This window comes from Lemur catta, chromosome 7, assembly GCF_020740605.2.
Source record: "Lemur catta isolate mLemCat1 chromosome 7, mLemCat1.pri, whole genome shotgun sequence".
NCBI lineage: Eukaryota > Metazoa > Chordata > Mammalia > Primates > Lemuridae > Lemur > Lemur catta.
This window is the reverse complement of record NC_059134.1, coordinates 45,931,418-45,945,939: the sequence shown is the minus strand read 5'-3', so window position 1 is coordinate 45,945,939 and position 14,522 is coordinate 45,931,418. Positions and strand designations below refer to the sequence as shown.

Genomic DNA, 14,522 nt, shown 5'->3' with positions numbered 1-14,522 from the left:
CCACAATGCAAGCTCCAAGAGAGAAGGCATTTTATATATTTTGTACACTGGTAGAGCCCTAGTGCCTATCACATAATCCGCTCAATGATTACTTGAAGAATGAATGAATGAATGAAATTATAAAATAAGTAGTTAGACCACAGGATGATTTTGGAGCATCTAATGTTCTTGTGTTTCCATGCAAATGGTAGAAGAAGATATAATGACATGGTACTTTTGAGATTAAATATGGTTTTCTATTACTGTGGAAATACTAGACCTCATTATACTTTGATAATTTGAGTTAACTGTCCATCCTTCTTTACAAAAATCTAAAACACAAAACTAAACTTACAACCAAATGAAACAGAAGGTAATAATTGTCTTTCCAAAGAAACTCCTCCTTTTCAAAGAGACTCATCTAGGCAGAGCTGCCATAATGAGCTCCTTGGGGTGGTATTAAAAATGGGATTTCCAAGACAATGTTTCAGAAACATATTGTATCTAGGCACCCCAAGGTTGACATTCCTTTTTCATTTTGAGAACCCCAGGGAACACGAAAGCTAAATGACTTGCCTTATGGTTAACCAATAATTTTGTCTACACTAGAAAATTCAAAATGACCAAGAATTATAAAAGTTCTCAAGAGAAAACTTCTTTCCTTGGGACCAAACTTTGCGAAGCAAAATTACTCTCAAAAATGACTCCATTTAGTTCAAGGAAATGTTTTTTTTTTTTTGAGACAGAGTCTCGCTCTGTTGCCCGGGCTAGAGTGAGTGCCGTGGCATCAGCCTAGCTCACAGCAATCTCAGAGTCCTGGCCTCAAGCGATCCTACTGCCTCAGTCTCCCGAGTAGCTGGGACTACAGGCATGCGCCACCATGCCCGGCTAATTTTTTGTATATATATTTTTAGTTGGCCAGATAATTTATTTCTATTTTTAGTAGAGACGGGGTCTCACTCTTACTCAGGCTGGCAAGGAAATGGTTTTACAACTCTGATTTTTCTGTCATTGGCTTTTCTACATTATCTCTAAGACAATGTAATCACTTCAGGATATCTCTGGACGCAGCAGGCTCACCCAGTCTTGGAGCACTCTGCCAGCAGGTGAGGTCCATGAACAGGCTACTGAGGAGCTGCTGCTGCTACTCCTCACTTTTGCCTAATGGGATATTGATTTTCCCCCAATTCCAGCAGGCTCTCCCAAGAAATCAATACCTCACTAGCAGTGGAGCAGATGAAGATGAAATGGAAGGCCTTGGGAGAGTAGGACTGTTGCCCACAAATCTAAGGGTGCTTCAACAATGGCAAACAAGACACATCAAAGAAGGCAAAGAACCACAAAATGGGGGCAGACAAAATCAATACTAAAAAAGTGAAGTAACACAGGAAGGGAGAAAGCAAACGTGTCTTAGTAACAAAACCTCTTCTAAAACAAGGAAGCAATCCTGCCCAGGGTTGAGGAAAAGGGAAGTTGACATTGGTTCTGACAGAAGGGACAAGGGCTTTGCCTATTGGCTTTCTTTTAAATGTAGAAAGCTGTAATAGAAAGTACCACGTGGATCCAGAATCAATCAGACCTGAGCTTAAATCCTAGCTCTGATACCCACTAGCTGAGTTACTTTGGGTAAGTTACTTAAACCCTTCTGTACTTTAGTTCCCACATTATAAAATGAGGATAAAACAACCATCCTTTTAACAGAAACTATAAATGAATTAAATTATATATTGACTAGGATTGAATCAGATATAAGGTAGACAATCAACAGAGAACACGGCACCTTCCAGTTAAAGATGGAACACAAGATGTTTATTTCCTTTCTTTACCAAAACTCTGCAACAATGATGCCAAAAAATAAAGTATTTCAAATAGAATCTCAAGGATTAAAAGAATGAGAAAATATGTATTAGCATTCAAGAGATTTCAACACATTTTTAGAAATCTGAAAGTAATAGAGAAGTAGTAATGGGTTGACTAGGGTATAGGCAGCATGTTCTAAAGGGTATAGAGGTAGATATGGACAGTAAGAGGACTAATTCATCCCCACAGAATCCAAGAGCTCTACCACTCACATGTTAAGGGTAGCTAAAGTCAGGGAGACTGGTTGAAAGTCTAAATGGGGATGTCAACCCCATCCCTTCTTCATTCTTCCACATAGACTACCAGCAGCTAGACATCTGCACCCCAAGTCAAAGACTTGTTTATTCTCCGATTAAAGTAATGAAAAGAGACTTAAAACTCAAGAGATACCAACTTGTATGCCTATGCAGGTGGTGTGGGCCTGAAAAAAAGAATCAACTAAAAGTTTGTCAATATAGCAGCTGGACCACTCCTACTCCCCCTGCCCCCCCCCCCCCCAGAGAACTCTGGCATCTTCACTGCTAACAGGAGTGTTCTTCTCTGAAAAAGAGCCCTCCACCAAGTGACATCTGGGAGTCTCTAGTGACTACCAACCTAAAGTGAAACCTACAACTCAACAGTCAACATAGCCATCAATCAACAGGCCCACCTACACACACAGAACTTAATATCTTGTTTGATGGTCTTGATCCTAAATATTCTGGCCAAGGGTGATCAGATGTTTAAGGGAGACCGTCAACATAAAATAAAAGAACAAAAATGGGCTGAAAAGTTAACTATTCATAAGAGTTAGTGAGAAGTAAATGAAATAATTAAACAAAGCACTTAGGTCTGGTAGAGTAAGCATGCATTTTATGAAGAATAATTATTATTTTTAATATTAAGATTCTTTGTGGTCTTGTATTGACAACTTTCTGATGACTGATAAAGCTGGGTAACTCTACAGTAGCAACATGTTCTTACTGAGATATCTTAGAATAAAGATGGGAATCTTGTCTTTGCTTTCTAAAAAAAAAAACCAAACAAGCAAAAAAAAAAAACCAGGGGTCCTGAAAGGTGAATTTCTTTTCAGTGGTCTTCTTTAGTTTTCTTTTGGGTGCCTCTCTTATTCTTGGAAATCCAGATCAAACATCAAGGAGGCTGCTTCACTGGCAGGTGGAGATAAGAGCTTTTTCTTTTAATGCTCTCATAGCTCTTGAAGAAGCCACCAAATTTTTATGGAACTTCATACTATATTGCAATTATTTGTTTATATGGGTTTCTTCCAGGAGATTGGGAAGTTCCCAGTAGGAAGAAACTGTGCCATTTATTATCAGTGCCCCGGTGCTTAGCAAAGTGCCTACCTGAATACACAGTGGGTATTCAAGGAATACTTCAGGAATGAGTGAAGCAATTCCAACACAATGCATCTTAAACAGGGTGCAAATCAAAATCATCAAAGGAGTTTTTTTCAAAAACATACATTCTAAACCCCTCCAGACTTCTCTGAGAACAGGGTCGATATATCTGCAATGTTAACAAGTTCTTCAGGTGGCTCTGATGCACAACCTTGTTCAAGAATCACCATCATTGAATAGAAAGCTGGACTAGATCTGAAGTCTGGGCCTGGTTTCACAAATGAAAATTACTGAAAAGCCTACCTGGAATTCTGTTTCTTTATTAGTAACAAAGACAAATATGACAGCCAGTGTGTGTGGCTCAAATGACAGAAAAGGAAATAAATGAGAGATACATGTAAAACAAGAAGATGAGAATTTTAGTGAAGGGAAAAAAATTGCTATATTCCAGTCTTAGGGTGTGAAGGAGGAGTAAGTTGGATAATTAGATGCACAGACTAATGTTAGACTCTTATGGGATGCTATAGGCATTACCAAGCAAACAATGTGCAGTTCTCAGTCTAGGCCCTAAGGCAAGGCATTGGGCGGGGGGAGGGGCTGCTTCCCTCACCTTCATTTTTCTTCTCTATTTCCTCATCCACACTGCAGGGCACTACAGTCTCCCTGCTGTGCAAAGTGTCTAGAGAGCTTTCTGGATGAAAGGAGTTATATAATGTGGAGTCCTTCTGGGAACTACAGCAGTAAATTAATTTTGCTGCTCCTACATGGTTCTCTAAGGAAATAAATACCCCACAAAGGGCAGGGGAAAGAATAATATAGTAAAAGAGTTTTCTGAAAGAGTTCTTGAAAGGCAGTGTAGCAAACAATTTTTTCCCATCCAATAAACACTGACCAAGTGATCACCCTCTGTGTGTAAACCATTGTGCTGAGTGATGACCAGGAGGACTTGCAGTGCAGTGCAGGGCCAGGTCCATAAACAAAAAATGTTAATATAACGTGGTAAGGAGTAGGAAAGGCTACCTGAGAGTCAGTCACAGGTAATGCTCTAGCTGAGTCCTGAAGGAAGAATGAGAGACAGGTACCTAAAGGTAGGGAGCGTGTTCCAAGCAGGGGGAATACAACAGTGTGAATGGGAGACTTGATGCATGGGATAAAGGGAGGGCAGGAGTAGAGACGGGCCTGGAGGAACAGAGAAGAGCTTCACTATTGAGGTTTTCTATGCTGAGCAATGAGGGGTTTCTGAGGCATGACTAACAGGTTAGACGGTGTCTGGCCTGAGTGCCTGTGTGGATGTGAGATCTCCAATCAGGTAACTATGTTTGCAGACAAGCTGATGAATTCCGTTTCAGACATGTTGGGTTTGAGGAGTCCTCTGGGTGATGTCCAGGTAGAGATTCAGAAGAATACGGAAGTCTGAGTTTGGGAAAGAAGCCATCATGGCTGGAGACAGAGATCCAGGCTCAAAGGTAAGCCACCTTAATTCCTAGATGTCTTCTTCCTCCCAGAGACTCACGAGAACAGGCCTACAAGGATTCTTTGTTCTCAGAGAGGATAAAGACAGATCTCACTCTCCCCCTTACTCACCCCCCAGGAAAAGAACAGGCCCAACTGGGCATGAGACATACTTTTATGATGATTATTTTCAGTATTATTTAATTGTGGTCTCAGTGAGGGGCGATTTTGCCCCTCCTACCAGAGGACATTTGTCAATGTCTGAAGATATGTTTAATTGTCACAATTGATTGGGGTGTGGGGTGCTACTGATATGAAGTGGATAGAAGCCAGGATGCTACTAAATATTCTACCTTACACAGTATACACCCTTCCCCTCCCATTCTAAGCTAAAACTCATTCGGCCCAAGATGCAATAGTGCTGAGGTTGAGAAAATCCAGATGCGATGCTTTATGTTAGAATTTTCCAGATTTTCTAAGGCAAAGGCACTAATTGAATAGGAGTTGTTATTTAGTTGGTATTTTCCTTTTAAGAAAAATCAAGTAGGGTTGTCCTTTGATTTTTGTACAATTACTAAGAAACTTTTGAGTCTTTGGATTCAGGCTTCAAGAGGGTTCTTAGCCTAAAGGGTTTATGTTAAGGGACATGGTTTGATACACTACAGAGCTTTGCCTTCTCTGTTCCCCACCCAGCTTATACTTCAGCCTCATTTAATTTTAGCATTTTCAGCACTGTTATTTCTCATCTCCATGCCTTTTCACACACTCTTGTGTCTGCTGAGAATTCCTTTCCCCGCCCATCTCCATCTTTGGAAATTCTATAGATTTTAAAAGTCTGTGTTTCCCTCATACCCACATACATCATATGGCCTCTACAGATTTCCTCTGGGGGCTGCATCTCTCCCATCCACGTGCCTGGCACCAGCTAGGACATGTGTATATGTCGGGCCAGCCCATGTGGGTCAGCTCAGCCCTCTCTTCTCATGGATGGTCATTGCCTAGAGAGATGAGGCCAGAGCATAGATAGTTCTCTGAATGACTACATCCTTCTGACCTAAGAAAAACAGGCTTTTTCTCAGCTGGACCCAGGCTCTAGGATCGCCAGGAGTTCTGACCTTGAGAAGAAGCACTGAGAAGCATGGAGGGGCACTTTGGCAGACTATGGAAAATATTGACTTCAACCAGGCAGAAAGGCATCAGGATCTTGCCTCTGACACAAGGCTGCGCCTCTCTGGGCAAGTCCCTTAATCATGCTGAGACTCCTGTCTCCATGTAAAATGGGGATAATGCTTCACAGCATTGTTGTAAGAATTAGTGACAATAACCATAAAATGCCTGGAAGGTTGCTAGTATCTAATAATGATTGGTCTCTCTAAAAAAATACACAGGCATCAAAAAAATTGCACATATAATTTCAAAGGGTTCCAGGACAATCCTGCATACTGAAGCATGGCCCCCACTCTGTAGCCAGCCCATAGTGTCTTGAATTGCTTACATCCTCTCCAAAAGTGTCTTTAGACAAATGAGTTAGGAGATTCCTGAACAAAAGGTTCTACTTAGTTACAACAAGAATTCTTTGTTGGTGTAAAGTATCAGAATCAGAGATTCTTATTTTATTTCTGAAGACTCCTTCCTGCTAAAGCTGGGGGGGGGGTTTCTAGTTTCCTCTCTCACACTCAGAGTTGCACTTTGTTGGGCAAAACTGAACAGAGACAAAGAATATGGACCATTTTATACATTCCCTACAGAGAGACTATCATGGAAAATATTACAGAGACGAGGAAAAGACAGGTGTCTGGCAATGACTGGAGGAAAAGTACATGTGAGAAAAAGCTCTTCCTTGATTAACACCCTCAACAATTTCAGGGGACTTGCTCCTTCTTGTCACATTTCCTGGAAGACCTTTTTGCCCATTTGCATATCTGTCATTAGACTTTAAGCTCCTAGAGATCAGGACCATGTTTTACTTATCTATCTATTCCAGCCCCTGCTCTACCATGTGTCAATTGCTCAATAAATAATTATTATACAGGTTCAGATTGGAAAGGGTTACAAGATAGTGCAATGTAGTGATTGGTTGGCACCTCTGGCTTGAAATCCCAACTCTGCTACTTACCAACTATGAGATCTTTAGCTAGCATTTATACTCTATGATTTAAACTTTAATTCCCTCATTGGTAAATGAGAAAATTAATAGTGCCTAGCCTATAAGATTGTTTCAAGGATAAGCTAACACATGTAAAGCTACTAGCACAGTGCCTGACTAAAGTGAAGCTATTCTTATTCTGAGATGTCAGTGCCAAACTTTGAAGAATAAAGGAAAAATGGCAAATAGTTGAAGCTTTGCAGGCCATAAGGCCTCTTTACAACTACTCAACTCCATAGTGATAATAATAATAATAATAGCAGCCATTGATAATATATAAACCAATGAGTATGGCTATGTACCAACAAAACTTTCTTTATCATACAAGGGCCAACCATATTTGCCCCAGATGCCATAGTTTGCTGATGCCTGTTCTAAGGTATCTAAATTTTAATCAGTAGGAAGCGGACCCTACAGAAGATTTTTGAACTAAGCAATGACAATATCAAAGTCATTCTTTGAGCAGGCTGGGTCTTTGACAGCATTCAGTACCAACTACTGTGAACTAAGTCTAAAGAGGGGTTATTAAGATTGTACAAGCATGGAACAGGAAGGATCTGAGCTGTAAGTAGCAAAAATGTAAACCATGCAGGATAGAATGACATATGCAACACCTTGCTTCCTAAATACCAAGGTATGGTTATATTCTCTGGGGGTCCATTTCTATTCCCCTATAATATCTTAGTTATAGTTGTATCTCAGATTATCTAGAAAATTATAAGTATAGACCTAGAGATCCTCTAGGGAACTCATTAGCTCAAGATTAAAAATAAAAATGTTATTATTAATTTATACTGATCCTTAAGCAGATGACTAGCTTGAATTTAAGGCTCTTATACTTCAGCTATTCTCAACTTCAGGAAACAATTTTCATTTTTCATGTATGGCATCAAGAATCTGTCCAAAGTGATGATTCATATAGCTGTACTACAGACCGGTGGTTCTTATATGAAATGATCATGACTATTAAACACAGCCATCATTCCTGTAACTGCGCTCTGGTTTTAGATTTCTGATTGAGTCCTTCCTTTTTCTTCCCTAAGCACAAGCAGCTCTAATCAGGTCAGCTAAAAATACAGGGTTAAATACGCTGTGGCCAATTAAGTCAATGAAGGCACATCTTATAACCTCATCTAAATTCTTTGGAGATGGATGCTTAAAACTTAGAATTTCTATTTTCCATAGTAAATTCTGATGCTTAAAAAATAAGAACAAGTACTTATCTCTGAACACAAAAAGGGCTTAATACACGTGATTCACAGCACAGACCCAGACAACAAAAGTCATTCAATACAAATTGTGTTAATCAGTGAATGCATGAGTGACCATCAAACATTTTTTCATAGTTTGACATTTGAAAAATGAGAATAATCAGAGATGGCCTATTACCTGATTTAAAAATAAACGGACTTTAAAAAATAATTTCCTATACTTAATCCACTAAAAATGAATTAGAATAACTATCTACCCATGCCCAAGTGCAATTATCTATGCATTTCCAGTTTGTATAAATGCATTGTTTTCTAACTACATATTTTCTCGAAGCCTATAAAAAGAAATGATGTCCTAGTCCTGAACACAGCCACGCCTGAACCCCTGCACAGTAAGAGCAGGAGGGAGCAGAGTGGAAAAGGCTAAGCTGCAGGAACAGACCCTTCCACCAGAGCGCGGCTGTCCATGCATCAGAGCCGGGCAGGGAAATGAAACAGACCAGCAGACGGGCTGTGCGTTCAGACAGTAGAGATGGTAAAGAGTGAATGTATGTGTGTGTGGGGGGAGGCAAGATCAGATACAATGCATCTGCAGACCCCGCATACATTATTTTTTAAAGCTCATGACTCTAGAAGGTAGGTGGGTATGATTAGAGAGTGAATCAAAAAGCAGCAACTGGTGGAGGCTCAGGCAATGGGCACCAGCAATGCACGAGGTAAATTGGTCAGCGAGTAGCAGGGCCCAGTCAGCCACTGAGATAGGCGGGAAAACAGGACTCCAGACTTTGGAGATACACTAATAAGAGCAGGGTAGGACCCTCCTCTTAAAGAGACAAATCTACAAACACGTATGATAAAGACTGGATGTGGGCACAGGAACATATAAAATATCCATTATTAGAGCTAAGGTCTGATGCAGAGAATAAAATGGATTGAGCTCCTGATCTATAAGGGTGAGAATGTAAATTTAAATTACAAACTAGGAATACGGGTGTTATTAGTAATTATGCTGAGACAGCAGGCATAAACTAGGAATGTTAGGGTAAAATGGGACATGTGATCACCCCAATTATACATCACCTAGAGAATCCACAGGTAGAATTTAAGGAAACACAACTGAGAAAGGAAACAAATGCAAAGGGTGAAAACCAAAGAAAACTTGATTTAGGAAACACTGTGTTTCTTTCCTTTCCTTTGGTTTTAACGTTGGATGGTATGGTGTGAAAAATCAGAGAAGGCAGCATATGTTTAATTTTTATTTTTCCTCTCTTCATTGACTAAGCAGCCAGGGGCTACCATGATTGTTCCAGCAACAACACTAGGCATGAAAACTATCAAGGAAACTTGCTCCAGAAGATTGAAGAGCAAGAGAGTAAATTTCCATTGGCAGTGGGGTCAGCAGCAAGATAGAAGCTGGTTTCAATGACAGACTGCTTTAACATCCTGTGAATTTCAGCTGCAGAGATGGCCAAGCTGATGATACCTGAAGGACTTCTGCAGAATGTGCCTTTGAGGACAAGGCCAGAAGTTGTAGCCTTTGGCTCATTAGAAGTTTCAGGGATGTAAAGAAAGATGTTTATCACCAGACTGATTATGATGTCACTCAAGAGGACTCTAATTGTTAGATTTACTTTGCAAGAGAAATATCTCTTTGGGAAATGTTCTTCGATTCCCAGTGTAATCAACAAATGAATTGGTAGCTGTCCCCAAATGTTACCATCTCAGCTTCATGCAAGCAGTTTGATCTAGGCCTCAATCTTGCAAATGTTGTAATACTATACTCTGAAAGTTAGCAGAGCTTTATCAGAGATCTTTCAAAAGGACAGTTTTGGACAGTTTGACACTGCACCCTGTCAATGCTGCAGTATTGTTCCTGAGCTTCTAGGTGTTGACTCTGAATACTGACCTGGCACTGGCAAGCCATTTTCATTGAGGCATTCAGGACAACCCCAATAGGAGTATGTTTGGAGGGAGAAGAGATGGTGAATGTGGCTTTTACCTTCTACAATAAGGCCTTGTGCTGTCTTGGTTATACTAGATTGTGAAATTCCAGCCCCCCTTCTCCAAACTATACAAAGCTTATCTTCAAAGTTCACACTTTCAGGGACTTGGAAGATTAGAAAACCAGTATCAAAGTATGGTGGGTCAGCCAGGCCTTAAGTTAATGGACATCATGACCTTAAGTAGCCAGTTTGACACTGCAATGTTGGGCAAGAAATGTCAGAGTGAGGTGAAAAAAAAAGCTCAGACGGTCCTTCAACTCACAAGCAGTTTCACCCTCCCCAAACATTCAAAGGCCTCTTCCTTTCTTTTTTTATTTTTGTTAGCACTTAATCACTATCTAACATACTATCTGACTTACTTATGTTTTGTTGTTTCTGGTATCCATGAAGTCAGGATTCTCTTTTGTACATTTCTGTATTCCCAGTGCCTAGAACATTTGCCTGGCACATAACGGGTATTCCATAATACTTGTTGAATGAATGAATGAATGAATGGATAACAGAAGACTCTCTTCCTTATGTAAATATGGGTCCTTCAGTCTAGTTTGCCCTTACGATGGAACATAACCAACTGAGGAAAGGAGTTCTACAAAATCCTACTTTCTCCCCTGTGGCTGGAGGCTTCTGGGCTGGAGAGTGACTCTGTTTGAAAGAAGGGAATTTGAAGGAACATGCAGGGAGATGTGGAGTGAAACTGAGTGTGGGACTAAAGGAAAAGAAAAATAGGTGAATTCATCCACATTTTGGAATTTTAAAAAGAGTCAGGCTAACCTTTAAGAAAGAGAATCAATCTATAAAAAAGTCATATTTGTTAAACTTCTGTAACCTGTGAGTTTTTCACACCTGTCTCCCTTTACAGCAATAAATCCTTCAAACAGATAAACCAAAAAGATTCCATGATAGAAATAGAAATAGAAAATGTTGGGGATGATATCCTGAACAAAAAGGAAGAATCTTAAGAAATGGGAGAAAGAAAGGATTTTAAAAGGAAAGAAGGGGGAACGCATACTGGTACGCTGAGGCCTCAAAAGGAAGATAAGAACCCCAGGAACTGAGAAATAACAACTTTCCAAACACAAGGGCAGCTTAGTGACAGAACAGGGAGAAGGCAGGCATTGGGGCTCTCCATGAATAGCTGAAACAAAAGACAGAAAAAGTGGCATCACCACCCTTTTCTACCTCTCCATCATCTCCCAATCCAAGCAGTGGCTTAATCCTGCTGTTTTTTTATATGTTAATGATAGTCTCAAATCAGGTTTTTCTTTCCCATCTCTACAGTCACTATTCTAGTTTAAGGCCCTGTCATTTTCTCACAGGGCACAGTAACTACCATGCCACTCTCTCTCTCTGGGTTTCCCGCCCTCCACTGTACCTTCCCACAGTCTCCAAGGCAAACTGGACCATTTCACTCTCCAGTGTAAAACCCATTAGAGGCTGCTCCTCGGCCTGTTTGAATGATGGCCATTCAAGTTACTTTTTCAAACCTTTCTCTAATCACGTGCAAAAATGTTCACAATAAGGCCTAAGTGTGAACTCCGTAAGTACAGGGATAATGCCTGCCTTATTCACAGCTGAATCCCAAACAACCAGCACAGTGCCCGTGCTCCACGAATATTTAGTATTTGTGTTCCACAAATAAATAAAAGTGGAAAAATCATGATACAAAACTTGTGCAGAATACAATCCTAATAATGTAATTATATGCATACAAACTATATCAGAAAAATACAGCAAAATGGTTATTTTTAGTTTTATCTAAGCTTTTTTTATTTTCAAAATTTGCCATAGAAGTTTTTTTTTCCTCCTCTAATACTGAGATTAAAAAAAATATAAGCACAAACAAAAGAGAGTAGAACAAAAAACCATGTACTTGACATATTAGGTAGCAGCATGGGGCCTAATGGTAAGTATAGTACCCTCATCATGCCACGTGCGATTCTTCACCTTCCAGCCCTGCCTCTGCCCCACCTCCTGCTAATTCTCTGCCACCGAGGATAGTCAGCAGGGCCAAGATGTGCTGTGTTTTTCACATTTGTACTTGCTGTCTACTCTGTTACCCCACCATTCCAGTATTCCCAATGTAGCTGTTCTGTGTTCTTGTCATCTTTTCATTTCTAGGACAAAGCACAATTCCTGACATACAGGTGGACGTATTAAATGTTGATAGTATAAATTAATTAATACACGAATAAGGTGGTAACACTGAATGTCACAATTATTTCATTTACTTAAAAATAATACTTACCTAATAGGGTGGGTTGTTGTGAGGATGAAACAAGAAGATGCATGTAAAACATACCTGGCACATAGTAAGCTCTCAAAAAATGATCACCGTTATTAACTATTATCATTGTAACACCGTACAAGTTGCTTTGCTTCCTTTGCCACAATCATCTTAAATTGTGAATAATAATTCCTGCCTTGCCCACCCACTGCCTTGAGATAAGAAAGAGCTCAGAGCAGTTTGGGAACTATAAATGGCTAGACAAACACATATTATTATCGTGATGATGATGATGGTGATGTGCCATTTTCTTTTTGGATTTTGCCTATAATAAGCTTATCCTTTAATGTCACATTACCTTTGCTGATGTTTCAAACCATCCCACAAAACCGTGCTCCTTGCAGAACTGGTCCATCTTGAGGCCATTGTTCAGGAGGACCTCCTTTCCCTGGTCACATTTGTTGGCCAACAAAACCACTGAAACTGGTTTGCCATTAGGGAGAGTTAACTTGGAGTCCAAATCATTTTTCCACTTTGCCACTGCTTCAAATGTGGCCGGCCTGGTGACGTCGAAGACAATAAATGCACCCATAGCTTCCCGGTAATAGACCCTTGTCATGTTTCCAAATCTTTCTTGACCTGTCAACAACAACAACAAAAAATTAAAAGTAAAAACCAAAACTTACTACAATTGTAAACTGAACCACGTTAGAACCTGATGAGGACTCCGGTATGAGCAAGTCACTCAGTAAAGTGCTTCATTGATAATCTTTAACAACCGAGCTAAATATGCAATCATGAAGTTTTCCTCATCTTGAATCCAGAAGAGAATTCACTCATTTAACAAATATATATTGAGAAACTTCTATGTACCAAGTAATGTTCTAGAACTGTGCTAATACAGTATTCCAGTAGCCTTATATAGCTATGTAAGTCTAAATTAACTAAAACCTAATAAAATTTATAATTCAGTTACACTGTCACATTAGCTAGCTACATTTCAAGTGTTCAATAACAACATGTGGCTAGTGGCTACTGTATTGGACTACACAGTATAGAACACGTCTATCATCATAGAATGTTCTCTTTGACAACACTGTCGTAAACACCTGGGATATGGTGATTGAAACATGAAAATCCTTTCACCATGGTGATTACATTTTAGTGGGAAGACAGATTCTAAACAATAAACATAATAAATAACTAAATTTGTATTAATAGTATATTAAAAAGACATCTACAGTCTAGTCCAATTAAAGGTAGTAATATTTAGCATTCATCGTATGCTTACTAACCATCAGAAAGGTTATTTATTATAAGTGATCATGAAGGTACAATTATTATCCCCATTTTGTTTTTATTTTTATTTATTTATTTATTTATTTGAGACAGAGTCTCACTTTGTTGCCCAGGCTAGAGTGCCGTGGTGTCAGCCTAGCTCACAGCAATTTCAAACTCCTGGGCTCAAGCAATCCTCCTGCCTCAGCCTCCCGAGTAGCTGGGACTACAGGCCTGCGCCACCATTACCGGCTATTTTTTTTCTCTCTATATATATATTTTTAGCTGTCCATATAATTTCTTTCTATTTTTAGTAGAGACGGGGTCTTGCTCCTGAGCTCAAACGATCCACCCGCCTCGGCCTCCTAGAGTGCTAGGATTACAGGCGTGAGCCACCGCACCTGGCCTATTATCCTCATTTTAAAGTGAGACTTTAAAAGTAACGTGCCCACATGATCCAGATAGTAAGCTCGAGAAATCAGAAGGGAAACCTGAGCTGTTTGAATCCACTACTAAGTTGTAGACTTGTACTATTTCTGCTGCAGGTTTATGCACCGGTAGCATCCCATTCAATCCAATGAGCAGACAGTTACTGGACATCTACTGCACTGATGTCATTCTCTGGGCCACGTACTAAGAACACAACAGTAAACTACATGGTCTCTACCCTTAAGTAGTCTATAATCTACTGGATAAGGGAAGCAAAAAAACAAATAAAACAATTTTAAAAGGATGAGGATTGGTTTTGGAATTAGTTGGAATCAGTTGGAATCAGTTTTGCTCTGATGCTTAATTTTCTAAGTGAATACTGGTAAGTTTCTGGGATTTTTTTTCTGGCAAGTTTCTCCAATACTCTAAGTTTAGCCTTCCTCATTTGCAAAATGACAATAGTAATACACATCTCACAAAGTTGTCATGTGGATGAAATGTAACATATGTAAAGCACCCAGCAAAGTACCTCAGAACTAGTCAGTACTTGAGTTTTCCTTGCTTTCTCCAGCACATTAAAATATATGAATAACAATATGACAT

The 14,522-nt window shown here is 39.7% G+C and overlaps 1 protein-coding gene across 1 annotated transcript in view; it reads right to left on the bottom strand.

Annotated features, from left to right (window-relative positions):
* RAB38 (RAB38, member RAS oncogene family) overlaps window positions 1–14,522 on the bottom strand; it is a 56,175-nt gene that overhangs the window by 20,629 nt on the left and 21,024 nt on the right. The window contains exon 2 of the mRNA XM_045555663.1: window positions 12,571–12,851. Coding sequence (XP_045411619.1) covers window positions 12,571–12,851 — 281 coding nt within the window. The remainder of the gene's footprint in view (window positions 1–12,570; window positions 12,852–14,522) is intronic.